General features: G+C 38.4%; 2 protein-coding genes across 4 annotated transcripts; both read right to left on the bottom strand.

Moving 5' to 3' along the window:
- Window positions 1-337: 337 nt before the first annotated feature.
- AIP2 (RING/U-box superfamily protein) lies at window positions 338-7,361 on the bottom strand. Its single transcript, XM_077380370.1, has 5 exons — window positions 7,097-7,361; window positions 5,756-5,978; window positions 4,270-4,541; window positions 1,579-1,788; window positions 338-624 (listed from the first exon to the last, which is right to left on the bottom strand). The coding sequence occupies exons 1-5, from the start codon at window positions 7,244-7,246 to the stop codon at window positions 475-477; spliced, it is 1,005 nt and encodes a 334-aa protein (XP_077236485.1). The 5' UTR covers window positions 7,247-7,361; the 3' UTR covers window positions 338-474.
- A 1,773-nt stretch (window positions 7,362-9,134) lies between these two features.
- Window positions 9,135-16,060, bottom strand: LOC143877993 (uncharacterized). Of its 3 annotated transcripts, XM_077380367.1 has the most exons (9): window positions 15,969-16,028; window positions 15,459-15,491; window positions 13,285-14,254; window positions 12,946-13,044; window positions 12,678-12,842; window positions 12,495-12,560; window positions 12,026-12,091; window positions 11,871-11,939; window positions 9,135-9,802 (listed from the first exon to the last, which is right to left on the bottom strand). In XM_077380367.1, exons 3-9 carry the CDS (start codon window positions 13,993-13,995, stop codon window positions 9,362-9,364), a joined length of 1,617 nt encoding a protein of 538 aa, XP_077236482.1. In that variant the 5' UTR covers window positions 13,996-14,254; window positions 15,459-15,491; window positions 15,969-16,028; the 3' UTR covers window positions 9,135-9,361. The 3 variants fall into 3 exon arrangements, with proteins under 3 accessions (XP_077236482.1, XP_077236483.1, XP_077236484.1); XM_077380368.1 differs by lacking the exon at window positions 15,459-15,491 and having other exon boundaries at window positions 15,969-16,060; XM_077380369.1 differs by lacking the exon at window positions 15,969-16,028 and having other exon boundaries at window positions 13,285-14,250; window positions 15,459-15,481.
- Window positions 16,061-20,660: the final 4,600 nt, after the last annotated feature.

Raw genomic sequence — 20,660 nt, 5'->3', positions numbered from 1 at the left:
CTCACCAGTCAAGCAACTAACCCAATGCTATTTGCATCAGAGGGATGTTCTTGGCAAGTGAATCCCATTAATTAAAGGATCCGTGCCCCTCACCATACCAACTATGACAGAAAAGTCCAGGTAACAGCTTTTGCTATACCCCATGGATCCGTGCCCCTCACCATACCAACTATGACAGAGAAGTCCAGGTAACAGCTTTTGCTATACCCCATGCAACTTGAGGCTTTGTGAAACTCAGTTTAACTGGTGAGTTTTGAAACAGGCAGTTGCCTTCCCAATGTCACAAGAATATGCAGACTAGTGAGTTAATTCTAGTTAAAACAGGAAGAAAAGCTCAAACTAGTAATATGACTAACTTTTTTTTTTTTTAAAGAAGGTAATATGACAAACTGTATCTATTAGCATAAGCATCATTATGCAGAATAGTTTTTATCATCAGTACAGTATAACGTCGTTGAATAAATGAAGGCCTTATTAAACATACATGTATTCTCCGCCACGGATGGCATTTGCAGCTCCCTTCCTTTCTTCCTCGGCCTCCTTCTCCCGCTCTTTCCAGCTCTCATATGCATGATCGTCGGTTTGTAGTTCATGCCTGCAGATCGGGCAGGAGTTATGCTCATCCTGCAATAAACAAAACAACTTTTTCTATCACCCATCAAGTCAGGTTGGAAATTAATCAGATCATAAATCAGATTTGGTAAGAAGAAAATGATTAAGCAACAAACAGGAGGTGAAAAGCACAGACGGTAATTCTGAAAAGGGCAAAACAAGTGTCTCTATCTTCTAGACATATCATGCCCCCATAACCTGATTTTGCTTTTACCTTGGGAAACATATCCTTTTGCGATTCAATAAGGGTAGGTTTAAGTCAGTGTATTATATCAAATGCTCAAAAGCTCTCTCAATGACTCGGCATTCTGCCAAGTCAACACAGTTTTCTGAGCTCCAAGCACCAGTCAAAGCTCCAATTTATGAAAACAATCGCTGAAAAGGGCAAAACAAGTGTCTCTATCTTCTACACATATCATGCCCCCATAACCTGGTTTTGCTTTTACCTTGGGAAACATATCCTTTTGCCATTCAATAAGGGTAAGTTTAAGTCAGTGTATTATATCAAATGCTCAAAAGCTCTCTCACTGACTCGGCATTCTGCCAAGTCAACACAGTTTTCTGAGCTCCAAGCACCAATCAAAACTCCAATTTATGAAAACAATTGCCAGCTTGATTAACTTTTTTGTATAATTGTTGGGACTTCACCGGCTTAGCTGAGTGAATTCGTAAAACAATAGACAGATTTCCAAGTCGAGCCTAAGTTCTGAACATGATTATACCTTGCCCTATCTAAGGATTAGAGTCTTCTCAACTAGCTTGATTTTCTACCATTACTATAATTTTAAGTAGGTAAGACTCAGGACAAGGGGTGACAAATATATCAACCGTCCTCCTGCCCTGTATACCATTACTGAATGTAGCACACACTGCGGGAATTGATCGAGGAATGCACAAGTTTTTTATGAAATAATTGTTCATTTGGACAACAGCCCATATAATCCGACAGTTTAAGGCAAAGATTACCAGCCACGGCTTAAGACAATTGGGGTGAAACAAATGCTTGCAGGGCAACTCCTGCATCTTGTCATTTACAACCAAGCTCTCTCTGCACACAGCGCACTCTGTCTCATTTCCTAGCTTTGCCAATATTTCATCTGTAACGCTGATAATTGGAAGCTTTGCAACCACTTCCTTGGAGGCTGGTGGCGGTCTCTGTGGCCCAGCCCCAATTTCCTGGATATTAAAGACAGGTCAGTGTCAAAATATATCATCGGTTGGAAAGTGTAGGGAAGTGTAAATTGAAATTACTTGCAATCTCTGCAAATGATAGGCATGATAAAAATGTTATAATTCACACATATAAAAAACTTCATATATTTATCATGTTGGTTACATATAAGTCACTGGCAGATGCAGTGTCTAAATCCAGTAACATCAATAAAGAAGACACCACCCATGTTTCCAACACTTCAGAAATACCCAATAAGTTCAAATTTTACATAAATACCATAAAAAAGAACACCCCCCCCCCCCCCCCCACACACACCCACCCCCCCCCCCCCCCCCCAACATCCACACCCACACACACCAAAAAACCATGTTCCCAACATTTCAGAAAATGGCCAATAAGTTCAAAATTTATATAAATACCACGAGAAACGTTTTCTCCTTTTATTTTATGGAAACAGAGAATTGGACACCCAGAAAGGTGACCACAAAATTCCAGTGGTGTCATCCCTAATGTTTCGCAAGCAGTTACTAGAAGCCTCCATGAATAAAGATGCTGGCTTTCCCCTATGGTGGCACCCAATCAGATGCAAGGATTGGGCATAGGAACCTTCTAAAACCCCAACAAGCTGACACATCCATACATTTGTTGTAGTTATTTTGTGTCTAGATAAAAGGGCATGAGAAACTTTTTCTCATTCTATTTTATGGAAACTGAAAACTGTACACCCAGAAGGGTGATGACAAAACTCTGGCGGTGTCATCCCTAACATTTCGCAAGCAGTTACCAGAAGCCTCCAAGAATAAAGATGTTGGGTTTCCCCTATGTGGCACCCAATCAGACACTGATATGTGTTTCAGAGTCAGACACTGACACGGGGGTTGGGAATAGGAACCCTGTAAAACCACAACAAGCCGACACACATCCATACATTTGTTGTAGTTAATTCGTAGGAACATTAGTTCATAAACTCAAAATATACCAAAGAATGTGTTTAGATAAAAGGAGAAGTCTTAAGCCTACATAAATATATAAATATATAGTTTTTCTTTAACTATTATTACAAAATTTGTTCTTACCAAAAAAACATATATAGCACCAAAGAAACAAGAAATAAGCTAAATTACCAATCTTAACAATCATGTTAAGAGTCAACATGCACCTGACACACATGCCTGAAATCTGCTCAACTGGCAATTTTTCAAGCAAGGGTCAGGAGTATGCTTGTCATAGTTGTGAGAGCGGGAAGCGAGTGGTCCAAAGAAACAAAAAATGCAGGAAGCATGAAATCATTAAGGGTCCGTTTGGTTGCCACCATAACAGTGTTTTACTAAGAAAAGAAAGTTAAATGATGCCATTTTTCCTTTCCCAGAAATGTTTGGTTGCCATGCAATGTTCATTCTACTTTCCTTGTCTCCCACTAATTTTCTACATAATAGCCTTTTGAGTTTCAACCCAAATCAAGTGGAAAGGGAAATTAGATATGATTTTTACTTCTACGTTTGTTTTTACTTGTGAAAATTTTCTTCTACTTCTACTTAACATTCATCCAAACGGACCCTAAGGAAGCAATGGGAAAAGTAAAGAAGAAACATGTGGGAAATGAAAGATTAATTGGAAGTGAATGAGAAGCATACAGCAAGAGAGGGTTACAGTAGGTTAGGAAGGAATGGTAAATGTAGTTTAGGGTTGCAAGTAATTACAGAGGACTTCGCAACTGATTTGATTTACAAGTGTTGGGGGTTTATAATTTTTAAAGTTTGACATTTTATTTATTTAAATTTAAAGTTAAGTTTTTGAAAAGGAGTTTTTATATGGTGCTGGATTGGGCATGCTCGTGCAAGAGGCACCACCCTTGATATTTGATCCAACAACAGCTCCCTTTTCATCTTTTTAAGGGGCTGCTGTTGGATCAAATATCAAGGGCAGCACTCTTTTACACGAGCATGCCCGATTGGGCACCATATAATTTCTCTTGAAAAAGAATCACATAAGTGCTATTTGAAACTTAAGCTGAGTTTTTTAAGTTTTCAATATATCCCTTTCTAAATACACTTCTTTGAGATTACCAAAAGAGGATAAGAGATCTTTAGAAAAAATAATAATAACCTAAATAGGTAGCATACCCTTAAACAAGAGGAATCGAGTTTTTTTTTTTTTTTTGAAATGGAAAACAAGAGGAAGCGTGCTTCCCCTAAATTTGAGAAGCGAGAAGAATTTAGCTTATGAACTGAGCTTCACAACCGACTAGGGTGCTTCTAGTAACTATGGTGCTTGTTACACAGATTACCGCAAACAAGAGACATAAAAATCCACAAAACTGAGCACCAACAACCATACAAAAAAAGAATTGCATGTTCAACGTCCAGGCAGTTTCACAGAATTTGCACGTAGCATGGCCCTTTAAATCCGAAAAGATATGGAATGGAAACTAAAGAGCAAAGAGTGGAAGGTTTCCAACTAACATCATAAGATTTACCGCATACCTGCAGTGAAGCTTCAATCACACTATCAAAGTTCTCAAAACCACTGATCTCTTGCATAGTATTTATCAAGTCCCTCAGCATATCAGGAGCAGTGGCACTTGTAGTGCTTCCAGATGAGCTATTATTCTCCCCCTGGCCATGAGAAGATTCGGCTCTGGTATTCTGCTCTTCTGTAGCAGCAAGAGTTGTTAGTAGATTCTGTGCCACTAACCATGCAGGTGGTGGTGGCTCGGGCCCCACAGTCAGATGCCCTTCAAAAAGAAATCTTGAATCTGGAAAATCGCAGAAAAGGAATTATCAGTTAATTATGATATCAATGGAGAAGGCATGGGAAGTATAAAATTAACTCATTCTCTCCCTCTATAAAACTGATCAAACATCAAATCCTAATCTAACTTCAGTACTCAACTAACTAGAACAATGGCTACGGCAGAACTTGTTTTCATCACTTCCAGTGTATACGCATGTCAACGGTTTAGCAATGTCCCGCGATATATTTTCCCCTTGAATGGTATCTCCTTACCCTCTTTGTAGGGTGTCATGGTGTCTTCCTATATGCTATCTCCTCTATCACTCAAAAGCTAATAAGTTTGTATGGATCAAGTAAGTGTGACCAGTTTTCTGGTGCATCACCATTCGTGTTCAACTGAGCAGTGGAAGCCATCACAAATTCAAAATCCACCACCAAATTAAGTAAGATAATTCAAAATGTAAAATAAAAAAAAATAAAAAAATAAAAACATAAGAAAATAGGAAAGCAATCAAAATGTTTGGGCAAACAATTAGGCATTTTTGTCAAATTTTAATTCAATGTAGAAGAAAAGGCACTTATTAAAAAGAATATAGGAAAAATGGTACCTATTGATGTGCACTTTTGACATTTTTGTCAAAAAAGGATATATACCCAGGGCATTGATAGGACAGTATAACTTAAAGTTAGTATCCCAACCCTTTCCCAAGTGTTGTACGGCACTAAGATTCGAGGAGGAATGGTTCAGAAAACCACTTCAAAGAATTACATTTTCAAGTATAATATTAATTTATCTTCTTTAATTCCCTTCATAGGATTAATATACCCTTCCTCTAGTGCCCCTCTCAAAATTATATTAATTATTATTTTTGTGTAAGCTATTTTATTTAAGTAACATAGCATTTAGTCTTTTCAAGAAACTTATAAATAGTATCCAGCAAGAAACTTATAAATAGTATCCAGCTTGTTGAAGAGGCCTGGAAAATAATAAACTAGTACCTCTTCAGCAGTTGTTTAAACTAAATAATATTGGAATGTTCATGATTGTAACATCCAATCAGCTGTAAATGGACTAAACTAGTACCTCTTCAGCAGTTGTTTAAACTAAATATAACATCCAATCAGCTGTAAATGGACTTCCATGAAAACTTAAATCACAACAAACTCATTGACATTTAACATGGACACAAAATTCTTGTTGAAAGAAAATACAGTACTTTCAAGTGAATAGAATACCTCTACGCCCACTTTGTACAGATTCTGGAACCTCTGGTCGATTCTCTGTCTCGTGCAAATGCTCACGAGCTCGAACAATGCATGTTTTCAGATGCTCCTTTTCTGAAGACCTGTTAACGAAGCGTTCTGCTTCTTCAAAAAGATTTAAACCAGCAAGCCAGAATCCAGGTGCCGTGTATCTTGTCTGTAAAATGGTTGCCACGCGGCAAACAACGGAATATATCTGCAAAGGCACATTGACAAGGTTCATGAAGTGTACGGGCGCAATGAGATAATCATAACTTCTTATTACTCAAAGGAACACCAGATGTACAAAAACATGGTCCCAAGTTGTAAGAAAATCTTTAACAATCTGGTACCAGAAAATTGGCCCAGTTAATCAGTCCGTCCGGATCCCACAAAGCATGAAAAGATCATAATTTATGACTGTCGTTCTCTAATGATGGTTTATTTATCATCTCAGAGTTTTTTGTTCTCTAATGATTGTTATTTCATCAACTCAGCCTAGTCCAACTTAGAAATATGGATACCAACTCCAAGTCATTATTGGGTTTTAGAACGTCAGCATAGATTTCTAAATGTTATGCCAAAGGGTGCAACCCTGGTCAAACTGAGTTTAGCTTCTGCCAAAAATTAAAGAAATTGGTTTCAACCCGAAGCTTTTTCAAGGTAAAATAGTTAGATCCGAATTCACGATAGTTGACCCGACTTCCTGGTATGGTTCTAACATTTATGCAAAAATCCCCAGAGCTTATGTTAGGCTACGCCCTTTAAACCTGTCACATACGAGGCTGAGTCCCATACCAAGGCAGGCGAAAAGCCCAAGAGCTGATGGAATGCGTTAGGCTAGGCCCTTTAAACGCGTCCCTTACCAGGTTAACTAAGTCCCACCTAGTCCCATACCTAGGCACGCTTCCACCTCATTCCACATAAAAATTTATCAATTTCTCTCGTTCTCAATTCATTGGCAGTAAAAGAGGAAATTTTGTGTAAATGTGTAAGGCTGCTCTAGAAATAAATTCAAAAATTAAAATTAAAATTAAAATTTTGTTTCGAAATTTTAAAGACCTAGGTTCCTTGGAATTGTCTCGAATAATTTTTCTCTACATCAATTGAAAGAGGCTAAAAAACCAGGCGCCGAATACACACGAATTCGTGAAAAGGTAATAAAAAAAACTCAATCATTTAGCATGGGAAATTAACCAAAAAACTGAATTACATCATATAATCCATCGCTGCATCATATTTGATATCTATCGATATAATAAAAGTTAAGGAGAGAATTAAAAACCCTAGAAGAATAAGAAAAAGGTAAAAAAGCAAACCCTAGAAGAAACAAACCGAATTCTGAAGAGAAGAAGAAGAAGAGGGATAGTTTTCAAGAAGCAAGGATCGAATGGAAGAGACGGCCTCTTCAAACATCTGCTTTTTCCCCAGCTGTTTCTGCAATTCTTGCAATTTCTTCATCACAACTTCTTCTTCGGATGCCATTTCTCCTACCACCACGATCCCTCTCTCTCGCTCTTATATTTTACTTTTTGGGTTTCTTGCGAGAGGGGAAGCCGCCACAGTAACCGTGTGTAGGGCGTAGATTTAAGAGGAGACACGTCATTCGGTACCCTCTTTAAAGGTTTCAACGTTCTCGTCATCACACTAATTGCATAATTAATTAATCAGTGGCCAACGTTCAACGCTTAGAGTCTTAGACGCAATTCAATCAAATCTCACAAATTTTGTGAGTCGGTGGGCACATCCCATTATTCCCATACCATTCATACACGAGAGTACGAGATGCATCTTTCTATAAAACATTGAGGTCCTTTTAATAAAATTAAATTATATATATATATGAAATGATATCCGCACAACCATGTTTTGATAATTGCACTAACACATCTTGTCCGTTACATTTTAAAGAGTTGTCAACGGTTATTAATTGTGAAAGTATTAACACATGGTAGTGCCAATATACTTATGCAGTACCATTCTTGCTCCATGCATTCGAGGGGGTAAAATAATGGGCCGCCTCATCAAAACATGAGGTGTAAAATGGTGGGCCTCAGATTCTGAATGAGCTTGAGTGGGAATTGTAGGACCCACCCCATCAAAACATAAGGTAAAATGGTGGGCTCACCGGTGCATGGGTTTGAGTGGAGTTGGTGGGATCCACCTTATCAAAATTGGGTGTAAAATGGGGGGGCCGCACTATGTTTGGATTTAGGTCGAGATCTTAAAATTGTAGACCCCATCGTGTGCATGGGTTTAGGTAGAGATGACGACAAATTGTAAAATGACAGGCCTCAACTCTTTTTTGGTAGGTAACCTGGGATTGAACCTGCGACCTCAAGGCTGAGAAACCAAGCCTCAACTATTGAGCTACAGGCCCAACCCAGATGGGCCTCACCTTATCAAAACTTGTGTTGTAAAATGATGGACCCTACCCATAACTATGGAAGAGGTTTAAAAAAATGAGTGCTGCTATGGAGACCAGCTGCCTAGCCTAACCGAGAGTGGAACCGAACAAATCCCAACCTGCTACATCACACGGAGAGGTAGTTTTGCCGAGCCAAAAAAAAAAAAAAAAAGAAATAAAAACAGAGCAAGTTACTGTTAACATGTGAAGAGACTGTTTGTTCAGTTCCATTCTTGGATCCCAACTCCGTTACCACATCATCATCCATTGCAGAAAAAAAAAATCAGTAAAATATTTCCATGAAAAAAGTTTTCCAATTATATTTTTCATTGAAAGAAAATGAACGAGAAGGGAAAGAAGTGTTTACCATCGAAGGAATGTAACTTACGCATACCCTTGAAAAACCCAATGGTAAGGGCACCACATTGGATCTACATCACTAAATAACATTTTTATTCCTTTTGCAATTAAAAACGTACTTTGGTGACATTGATCCAATGGGCTTGCAATTGGTTTTTGGGACGGCGCCCTTGAGTTTAGCATTCCTCATATTATAAATAGATATATATATATATATATATAGGCTACTGATATTCCCACTACCATGTTTTGATAATGAGACAAACTTGCCTTGTCTTTTATAATTTAAACAACTGTCAAAAGCAATTACAATTCCAAAAAACTCACAGACGATTAAAAAGGAAAAAACAAGGTAAGTTTAACCCATTATCGAAACATGGAGTGCAAGAGACAAACAAAAGAGGATTAAAATTCCCAAAAGCCAGGTGAAAAGAATCAGTTCTTCCCATATATATGAACCTTTTAGAATGGTGAGAATATAGTATGGCTACTGATGTTGGCACTACCATGTTTTAACAATTGCACAAACTCAGCTTGTCTTTTTTTTAATTGGGTTTTGACAGCTTTGGGACCGGCAATAACCTTTGACAGCTGTTTAAATAACACTGGCCGCTTAATCAGTTCAGCTATTCCTTGGGATTAAACTCAAATCAAGACAATTATTTATATGCCTCACACATAATACATGCATACATCTATACAACCATGCATGTTGTTGACATCTATACAAAAGCTACCACACTTCCAAGTCTGAAAACCCAGACCAGAACAGTGAATTGCACTAAAACTACCAACCCCAATCTCAAAAGGGAAAAAGAAAATAGAATACCAGTTCAGCTATGCCTGGGTTTCAGTAATTCTCTCATACTGCATGCAGACTTCTGCAAATCTTCTTGTTTAAAAGCCGCTCCATTACAACCGTTGGCCGTGATTTCCTCTCTGTTGTCCCTGGCCATGTTCTCCCTCATCGTGCTCTCATTTCCGTAAGACAATGGCTGGGTTCCAGCACTTGGCGAGCCACTGCTCGGTGAAACTAGACCAATGGCCGAGCCCGGCTTCTTTCTGTTGGAGAAAATGGGGTTTGGGGATGTCTTGCCACTAGAGATGGCAGCTGCAAGAGCAATGGGCATGAGGCAGAGACCTTTAGCCTGAAGCTTTTGCATGGCGGTTGTTACGTTAGATTCCATCAGTTTCACTACTTCTTGCTCAAAAGCAAGGTTGTCAAGTGATTCAGATAAATCAACTGACGCTGATAGGAGTAGACTGCTAGATCCCTGTAATATTAAAAGACAACTCAGAATGCATATTTGAATTGCCTTTGCAGTAAAGTTTCAACCAAATTCTCATTAAATGGTGACTTTTCCTTTTTATCTTTTTGACGGTAAAATGCCATAGTTTCTTCATGAGACAAGACAAAAATTGAAAACTTAAGGGCTACTTTTGATGTGCAATCTATTGGGTTGTACGGGCAATTTGTGTGGAAACTAGATTGAATGTTTCTTCACAAATTGCACCCGAAATGATTGCGCACCCAAATTAGCCCTATGAGCACCAAAAAGTTCACTCTGGTGTTTGGAATCTGGACAGTAGAAGTTCATTTACCTCAGAGATGTTCAAAAACTCAACCAGGAGACCCAATGACAGACAGAGTCCATGTTGACTTGAACCAGATTGAGTAATCTATCCAGTTTTTCAGGTTTAAAAAAGTGAATGCAGCAGCCTGATTTTTCCAATAATTTGGCACAGATTGTTCAGTTATAACGAAAACTGAGATGCTCATTTAAAATGAACCCAAGTTGAGCCAACTTGATGAGTTAAATTTAAACACTGTCTTGAACAACTAAAAAAGCACAAAACAACACTCTGAAGATCAAATAGGTCATCAATACTCAAGAACATGAACGGTTGCAGCTGAACAAAAACAATTGCTTAATGGTTTCTCTCCTTTCCTTTAATCTCTGGAAAAGCTTATGTATATACTTGATCTCTTTGAAGTTTAAAAAGAAGACAATTTCCGTTTCACATATATTCGTGCTAATCAATCAAAGAGTTTTTCCTTTTATCTATAATGTACTTTTGTGTTCTTAAGACCACAAAAAGGCCTGAAAAAAATGCTTTTTCTTGGAGAGGAAATAAGGAAAAGGAACGAAGAACAAGACATATCCAGCTTCTCAGTGAAATTGTTTCTGCCACAAACAAAACAAAATAGCTTCTTCCATCTAGAATGCATATTTGCAATTATTAGTGAGTGCTGATTGAACACGTGAGCACAAGGTTTAACTCCGAGCACTCCCCAATTGATATATGAGCTTGACCATAAAGAGTGTGCCTTCCAATTGGTTTTTGTTTTGAAATGAGGTCCTCTAATTGGGTTTTTTTTTTTTTTTTTTTAAATGATACCGTGAAGAGTGTGCCCTCTAATTGGTTTATTAAATATCATTCAAAAGCTAATAGTTTGACTTGGAATACTACTGACAACTTCCCTGATTTTGCTGGGTCCAGTTACAAAGTGCTAATTCCTACATTAAACTTATCAGGCCAATGACTAGTCCTAATGACTAGAATGAGAACAATCAGCTAACATGCATGTTTGTCAATAATAAAACAGAATGAAATTCAGATATATGTTGTCACGCCCCGACCCCACTGTGTAGATATTGTCTGGTTCTAGGTCATCTACCCTCCCAGGTTTTGTTTTCCAGCAGCACTAACCGTGCCCGATCCACTCCGTGGGCCGGGCGTGACAAAATGGTATCAGAGACGCTGGCCATAAGGGGGGTGGATTGTAAGCTCCCACATCGGAAAGGGAGAGAAAGTTCATGGGCTATATATGTGAACCCTCCCTCTCCCGGTGTAAACGTGTTTTCAGCATCTTCAATGGGTGGGCCCTGCGGAGTGGGCTGCGCACGGTGAGTGCTGCTGGAAAACAAAACCGGCGAGGGTAGATGACCTAGAACCAAGGTTTTAAATTTCGACCGAAAGACCGTTTCGGTGGATACCGAAATCGAAATTGGTAAAACCCGAAATAGTAGTTTATTTTGCCCGAAATTTCGTGAAATTTTGTTTATCTCGAAGAAATTTTAGGGCGATTTATGATTAGTATTTAATATTATCCTGAAATTTCAGTAATTTCGGTCGAAATAGTATAGGAGATAAAATAGCCGATAAAATAGCCGCTTTTGATTTCGTTAGATTTCGTCTGAAATTTCGGTTTTGGAGAGGACCGAAAGACATTCCGAAACCGAAATTTGAAATCTTGCCTAGAACCGGACAATATCTACACAGTGGAGTCGGGATGTGACATATGTAAAAGAAACTGACAAGGACAACTCATGTAAGCACCTCAGTTTGAACATCTGTCATCAGGGGAACGACAGCTCCCGCAGCACCTAGCCTGCTCATGCTTAGAGCCTGCAGGTCAGGTACCAAAGATCAGGTCAACCAATAATGTCAGAAAGCTCAAGGATTATCATGTCAGAATATAAAGTGATGTCTACCTTGACTTGAAGCTGCAGAAACTTGACATATTCTATGATCTCATCAAGCATTGATGCCTTGTCTGTCTGCACAATTAATTTGGAAGTTAGCCCTTCTAGCAGCTCTTTGTGATGGCAGCAGAAAGACCCTCATGTATTCTACTTTCTCTCAAAAAGCAAATTAAAGGTTAGACTTCAAAGATGATCCTGTTAACTAGAAAAGTTCAGAAAGCATTATCTGACTTGGTAAAAATAAGAGTGTCAAATAGTCAAATGGCCTTCATAAGCTTATGCATCAAAATCAATGCCTTATTCATGCCCAACTCATATGCTAGGTGTACAAGCATACACATGTGGCATCAAAGTAGGGTGTGTTTCAAATGGTGAACTTCGTAATGGAGAGGACCAAAAAATAAATAAACTCTTCGAGCATTTCAAGTGAAACTTATGGTTGAAAGTGATATCCTTCGGGACGCCATGTGAGGAGTACCTTATTGGAATTTGGGACAAGTTCTTGCAAATTCTTCATCCTATCTGCAATTTTTTCTCTTCGAAGCTGCATTTTTATGAACAGCATAAGAAAGCAATAATGTATGAACTTTGTTACAAAGATAGAATCAACTGTAACACGTAAACTTTCCTCTCTCAAATGATGATGAAATCACAAACTAACCCGTTCGGCTATACTGTGTGGATCAGTGGCTTGACCACGCCGTGCTCTAACACGTGGCTTAACAGCACCATTACAAACACCAGCAGTGGCTGTCACAGGTTGCAATTGTGAAAAAGAAGAATGGTTTAGATAATGCTTGATGGAGTTTGCTTCCGCAGATTGTAACTGGATGGGGACAATATAAGGGAACAGTCACCAAATAACCAAAAAGAAAATTACTAAATAGAACAATAATAGAAGTGTTAAATTAATAAAGTGTATGTGGCACCTGCTGTTGAGGCTGCAAGCCAGAAGCTCTTGTCAGAGTTATCGGATGCCCAGCAGCGAAAGAAGGCAAACATGGGTGGGCCGTCTCATCTAGTTCCTCCTATATTACAGAATCATATGAAAAGTAAGATGTTATCATATTTATATCCCACACTAAGGCCCTGTTCGTTTGGGATTGTCCCAGCCGATTGTGAGCCCAAACAGATTATTGGACTCAAAATTATGCTTAATTTTGAGTCAAATAATCTGTTTGGGGCTCACAATCGGTTGTAACAATCTCAAACGAACAGGGCCTAAGAAAAGAATCTTGAGAACAAGCATATTTCTATTAAACTTATACATTTATTGGTGCCGCAGACAAACCGTCCGGTTGTGGAAAGTTGTTTTCCAGAATACTAGCATCACTTTCACTTTCCACAAACTCTCCTTGCAAACCAAAACCTTGTATTTTCCCTTGTCCCAAAACCGAAGGTAGAGAAGAAATACTTGTACACGATGGAGGCCATAATGGTTCAATGGAATGCGAATCTTCAAGGGATTGTCGAAAGCTAGATGGCTCCCTGTTGTTGCCTTTGGCAGAACCAGACTCGAACAGTGCACAAGATGACTTAGCGGAACCTCCAACTACGGAAAACAGTTGACGTGAACTATGAGGCAATGTTGAGGTGGATGAAGTATTTAATTTAAGACCTAAGGATCCATTTTCCGAGCAACTTTCAATCATTCCCTGCAATTTGAGCTTGCTTTCACTGGACCCATTATCAAGCCCAGATGGAACTGACACACTTTCACTGATGAGGCCAAAGCTCGAATTTCCACTAATGAGAACAGAAGTATCAGGCGGTGCATGTCTAATCGACCCTTGAGTAGCTAAACTGCCAATAATATGGCTCGAGGGAATTATACTTATTGCTGAATTCTTTTCATCGTCTTCATATATTCCCACTGGGTCAGCATGAGCAGTGGTGCTGCCAATCCAAGATAACCTATCTGTTCCATTCATATCTTGCCATGATGAAGGTAGAAGGATGTTATCGAGAAAATCATCCATAGCAAAAATATTCTGTTAGTGGAGAACTCCACTTGGATCACCCCAAGAATGGACAAAAGAAGTTAATGAATTAAGCACAATACGATTGCTCAGATAAAATCATTATTCCCAGAGCTGAAATTTTTATCTTAATCCCTTGGCAGTGCAATCCGTTTGCAAGAAAGTTTCCTTTTGTCTAGGATTTTAAAGTAAATAAGACTTCAAAGCTGGAGAATGTGCAAGAACAAGTTGCCTCTCCTCATTTTCTCTTGGCTCCTACCTAACATAACAAAAATCACAGCTGTTAGCTTTTTATTATGCCCCTATCAGTGATATAGGTTGCAAATAAGTATTTCATAAATGAAAAATAGTTATTCTAACGAACAGACAAATTTTCTTGAAAAACAATTAAACAATGCCCTTTTAATGGATAAAATGAACAAAAGAAACCTTTACACATGCTTGCCTCTTACACATTCACGAAAATATTTATTGCCAAGAGAACTTCCAGGAATGTAATGTAACATTATAGCAGAATGGTTAAAACAAACCATTATTTGAAAAACACCACATATGATCTTATAGTTTCGCTAAGGCTCCATTCGGTTGTGTTCTAGGGGTTGGAAAGCCCGAATTGGTGCTATATTGTGAAAAGAAAAGCAAAATGGCAGAGGGCAGTGGGGAGAGAGAGAGAGGTTTTCATCATTTTCGTTTTCTTTCCCTACCAAAGCCTGCTCGTGGAAGAAGGAAAACGGAAGGAAGCCACGTCAGACTTTTCGGAAATTCGACGGAAAAGTTCAGGTCAACTCGAACCTAGGCGCCCCTCAAGTCCAACTCAAATATCAGAATTTAAAATCTTTTTCACCAAAAAAATACATGATCTAGCATTGGTACTGCATGGTGCATGCTTCTAAGCGGTAACCTAGTGTATAAAAGAAGCTAACAGAAACAAAGCATGGTCGAGAGAAATGCAAAACCGTTAATTATATGCAATGGCATCAAGAAATGTTAGTCAATATAGAAAGACCCCCTACAGGAAGAAGATAGAAATTTAAGAGCCCGTGCCCACAAGGATGTACTGCAACAATCACACTGCACTGCATATTGCTACTAATCCCATCTTAAGTGGAAGTATATATGCAGTCAGACAAAGGGTGCATCATAAAAGCTCATATATATTTGAATGAGGAACCGTCCGAAGAAGAATCTAGTAAAGCACAGGAAAAGGCTGAGCCCACATTTAGGACATAAATGTCAATAGTACTTTGTATAACTCAGGGTGAAAAGAGGACAATATCTGGTTTTGTAACAGAAAAGAACACACAGAAATAAAAAAACAACATAGATGGGACTCATTTCCCTAATTCATGTAAATGCTACAATATCACACATAAGGAAAAAGCACCGAATAACTCATGAGGATCAATTCTTCAAGGAATTAGAAAAAGCTCATGAGCATGTAACAGAAAGAGTAAGTAAATTACCATTGAATGGGCCCCCAATCCCTGTATAAAAGCCTAATCCAAAAGTAGCAGCCATCAAATTAACAATTTCAAGAAAAAGAATACAAAAAGGAAAGAAAGAAAAAATGAAGACATTGAAATTTCATAAAACCCTGCAGAATGAAAACATCTGTCCTCGAATTAACATTTAAAGTAAATATAATACAAGAAGCAGAAGAGCAAGAAAAAAAACCCTCAAAGTATCCCCAAATCAAGAAAGTGAAAGAAAAAAAAAAAAAACCCAGTAAATGGTGCCTGAAACCCAAAAATAACACGATATGCCTCCTATTAACAGATAAATAAAAAATCCCAAAATTCTTGAGTTCTTTTCTCCATTAATGCGAATATTCTCGAATTATAAGAAACAGAAAGCACAAAAGAAAACACAAACAATCAACAAGTAGAGTAATTCTACAATGAACCGTCAATACAAATCAAATACAAGAATTGATTAGTTCTAATATCATGAAAGGGGAGGGGGAGACGACTTACAGAGAAAGCCAAGAGAGTTTAGCCAAGAAAGCTTCTGAGCATCGAAAGTCACCGTTTTTTTAAGGAAAACTGCTCATTTATATCGGCAGAAGAATTTACCGTTCCTCAAAAAAATATTTGTTTACGTGGCAACATCTTATTCGTCCACAAGGTCATATTTCCGTTTTTCTGTGGGTTTTTTTGGTCTTTCATTTTTTTTAGCATAGGATAGTGACTAATTTTAAAGACGGTAGAAAAAAACAAATCTTCACACCAAAAATTTCTAACTTTATGTGTCATCAGGTGTATAAGTCTAAGAAGGACACTATATTTTCCGATAACAGACGTGATCACTTCAATCAAAACAATTGTATCAATAAAATAATTTTCTATGTTAATCAAGAGATATTTAAGAAAGTCACAGTGCACCCATTTGAGTGGGGTTGGGTTTCGGGTTTCGGGTTTTGGGTTGTGGGTTTTTTTTCTTTAAACCCGGCCCTATCCAAGACCCATGATTTCTAAACCCGACCCATGTTTTTAATATGATAGCGCTCTTGCAGCCGGAAAGGACAGCGAGCCCTAATGAATGGATGATCTGAACCTTTCATTTTTTGCACCCAATGGTAGATATGCTCTGCCCAAAAAATGAGGGCTGTCGGATGATCTTGAGCCTTTCGATTGATTTTTAGAAAAAATGAATGGTCCTGATCATCCATTAATGTGGGCCCGTGATCCTTTTTGTGTTGTGCGCACATGCACCATATAAATACTCAATTTCAAAAGCGCTTCCCACCTAAAATTAAAGGGATCCAATACATTCATCTGTTATGCTCTGTTTGGTTGCTTGTGGATGGGTGGGAGATTAGGAGAAGAAGAAGTCAACGGGGAGATCAAAAGAAGATCAGTCAACGGGGAGATTAGTCGTGGATGTAGGGACGGTTGTTTGGTTGCTTGAAGATTTGTGGGAGATCTCCCAGACGTCTTCTCAACTCTATCTCCCTGGGATTTTCTCCAGAAATTTCTTCGTTTTGGTAAAATTTGGCAAGAAGATTTAGAGGGGGCCACGTCACCCGACCAGCTCCCGACAACCTCGGTAGTCAAAGACCCCAAAATTGCTACAATGACAACCAAACAACCTTTGGCAGATTAAGAGAAGGTCATCCCCCCCTATTCTTCTCAAAAATAAGCAACCAAACTAGGAATTAGGACCCACTAGAGATGACCCCATCACAAAGGATCTCTCCCGTCAATTGACATGACCAAGCATTTTTTTTCTTGGTTATTTTGGTAATTTCATGCGGATGTTTTGGCAGCGAATAACGCGAAGAGTGGGGTTGTTTGTTCATAATGACGAAAATACCCATCGATAATAGTAGAACAGTTTTTGGATTTGTGTTTTAGGGGGAGGTTTCGATACGTTAAGATAAGTTTTGAGAAGGATAATGGTTTGAGGACGCATAATGGTGACGCAGTCCAAGACAACCTCTAGTTGCGGGTCTTGCATGTGAGCCAGAACGCTAATGCCATCTGGGTCTATTGTCTCGGGTCTCGCATCCTGTTTGGTGAAACAGAGTGATGAAAAACTTTAGAAATGGTTATTTATCGCTTCAAGGAATCCTATTTTTTAGTCGAAAAAGTAGCAGAAATTTTAGAAATGGACCTTAGCAGGTCACGAGCCGAACAAGATTTTTGAGATTTTTTTGGCATTCGTCATTCTCCACCCCTAAAAAAGGGGAAAATGCGATTATTTTGATTCTGGCACCCCAATATGTTATTTCTGTTTGTTAGGAAAAGCCATTCAAGAAAATCCAAACCTACCAAATCAGGGTTCCTCCTACCACTAGCATTGACAGGAATGTCATGTCTCTTTGTCCGAAAGTGCCTGGAATATGACACATTGCATTGTTATTTTTGTTCCTACATTTTCAAAAGACAAAACATGCAAGCAGATAGACTAAGGCCCTATTTGTTTTGGATCAAGAGAACCGATATGTGAGTCCAAATTACGTTTATTGGACTCAAAATTTTGTTTTAATTTTAAGTCCAGTAATCACTCTTTTACACTTGCATACACATGTATACAACAGACACTTGTATTTTTCAAATTGTTGAGAAAATCCGCCGAGTAAATCCGATCCAATCGGTGCAAATTAACAGAAAAGTAAAATAAGAAAACAAGCCACAAGATGAACACCAAGATTTACGTCGTTTGACCACGCCTACATCCACAGGCGAGAAACATTTTATTTTTTATTTTATTTTTATGGGTAAGCAGGGGTTAGGCAGGACCTCGACCAGATATATTGATAAAAATAGAGTCAGAATACAAAAGGCGGACCTCGAAGGCTACATAGGCAAATCACAAGATAGGAGAGCAAAGAGAAGAGGGGAATGCTTAGAGACATATTACAGTTTGGGGTAGAGCATGCCATCCTTGTCATTCTCAATTACGGAGAGAAGTTCTGGAGGGGCTGACGAGGCATGAATGTTTTCACCTTTCAGAGGGCAGAGCCTTTTTGATAAGAAATCCGCACCTGAGTTTGCTTCTCTCCAAATGTGAGAGATTTTCCAAGCCTTGAAACTTGATAACTTCTTCTTAAATGTCTAAGAGAAGGTTAATGCATTTCCATGGAATTTACATTTCTCTTGAATGATGTTTACTGCTATGAGAAACATGATCTTCTACTATGAGAAAAAACAATATATAAAGATTACAATAGATTAACCCAAAACCCACAAACCAACAACCCATTCCTTGCTTCTCTCACCTAAGACCGTACACAAGAGAAACCCACGAAAATCCGAGAGATAAATTCGAGAGGAACCTAAAAAGAAACCTAAGAAGAAGAAACTAAGAGGATCTCTCTCTCTCTCTCTCTCTCTCTCTCTCTCCTTTGCACCGAACACACAAAGAGCCTCACACCCAACCTCTTGCCACCACACAAGAGAGAATGCTTTACTCATTTCTTTTATACCTTAGGATTCCAAAAACATAAACGAGCTTTGTTTCCAATTTTGTCTTCCCACATGGTTGTGGTAAATAAGGCAACTTTCCCAACAATCTTATTTCTTAGCCACCTGAAGATTTTTTGTTGATGTCTCCACCGGTCTGCTGTTGCCTCAAACGATCTTTGGCCTTTCGAAGTTTTTTAAGGATTTTTTAGGGCCGGTCTTTCACATAGAAATAATTGCACTCCCTCATTTTTGAAGAAACTAAATGGACAAAGTCTTTACCAATGCCAATAGTCTCTATTTGAAATTCCACTTTTTTATAATGGAACTACCTTGTTAGGGCATTTCGCAGAGCCACTGTTGCATGAAAGTCCAGCCACATATGCTCAGATTTTGTCTTATTCATTTAATTCATCTGACGTAGCTGCACTTTCATGCAACATCTCTTCTGCAAAATGCCTTCTGCGGTGGTCCTGAGGAAATCCTTTTTTAAAGATAAAAACTCATAAAAGGAGAAAGTCTTGCCACAGTCAATCTCTTGCTTTCCACACCCCCCTTGGTATGTTTTTACAATAGAGAAGGAGACAACACAAATTAGTTATTGCCACGAAGTAGAACCACTTCCTTTTTCGAGAAGGTAACTCACCATAAATGGGATTTTTTTTGTACAAATGGATTAGTTTGACTGTTGGTTCCACCCATCGGTCTTACTATCGGTATCATTTTTCAGGGGGAATCGAATAAGAGTTGAAAATACAAGCTTTTAGAAATAAAACACATTTTTTCGTAAGAAACGCCATGTCTATTTTATTTTTAATTTTTTTAAAGGAGTAATTGTTTCACATATATCCATTTAAGTTTGAAAGAACCATCCATTTTACATCAAAATAAACATAAACCTCGTGGAAAAAATAATTCCTGGGTCCAACACGGTTGAAAGTTTGGGATGGTAGAATCTGAAGATTGGGGGGGGGGCGGGGGGTGGGAATCATTGGGGTGAGAGGTCTTGGAATTCATTTCCATATGAGTCTTTGGTTATGATAAATTCTAAGATTTCACTAATTCTTGGATGATTTACATAGAGCACAAGCAGTGTTTTTATAGAACACTCAAATGATAAACATAGCAAGAGAATAAGATAATTATGGAAAGACATTATCCTAATCTAATTCACTTGCGTAATCTAACCCAACTAACCAATATAGCCTAATCAAATCAAATCTTCTAATCTCAGACTATTTGATCTTGATTTGATTTCATTCTCTAATTTGCCCCCTCCCCTCAAACGTATATGGATTGAAAATTGATATACGTTTGATTGCAATAGATATCCCAAAAAAAAAATAGAAAAATTTGTAAATTTTGATGCACACTATCACGATTGATGTCCGTTTGATGTATGTTGCCAATATTGCCAAAGAAGATTCTCGCATGTTGTTGAAAAATGTGCCGAATGAAAGATGAGCCGTGAAACTGAATTTGACTCAAGCCTGAATGAGCGAGTCATATTTAGGCCGATTTTGAATACCGAACCTTATGGAAATGGGTCACTATGGACTGATGCCAGAATGAGCAAGAAAATGGTTACTATGAACCAATGCCCGAATAGGCAAGAAATAGGTCATGATGGACCAATGCCGAAATGGGCAACAAAGATGAGGAAAAAACAAAGAGATGGGCATCAATTAGTGGCAAAAAACGATGAAGCAAATATCGGCCAAATATCAGAGATTAGAATATTTGATCTTGATTTGATTTCAT

Source organism: Tasmannia lanceolata, unplaced genomic scaffold (genome assembly GCF_043159265.1).
Source record: "Tasmannia lanceolata isolate RefF3 unplaced genomic scaffold, GAP_Taslan_0.1 ptg000005l, whole genome shotgun sequence".
In the NCBI taxonomy this organism is placed as follows: Eukaryota; Viridiplantae; Streptophyta; class Magnoliopsida; order Canellales; family Winteraceae; genus Tasmannia; species Tasmannia lanceolata.
Note: the sequence above shows the minus strand (reverse complement) of the source record. Positions and strands in the feature narration are given on the sequence as shown.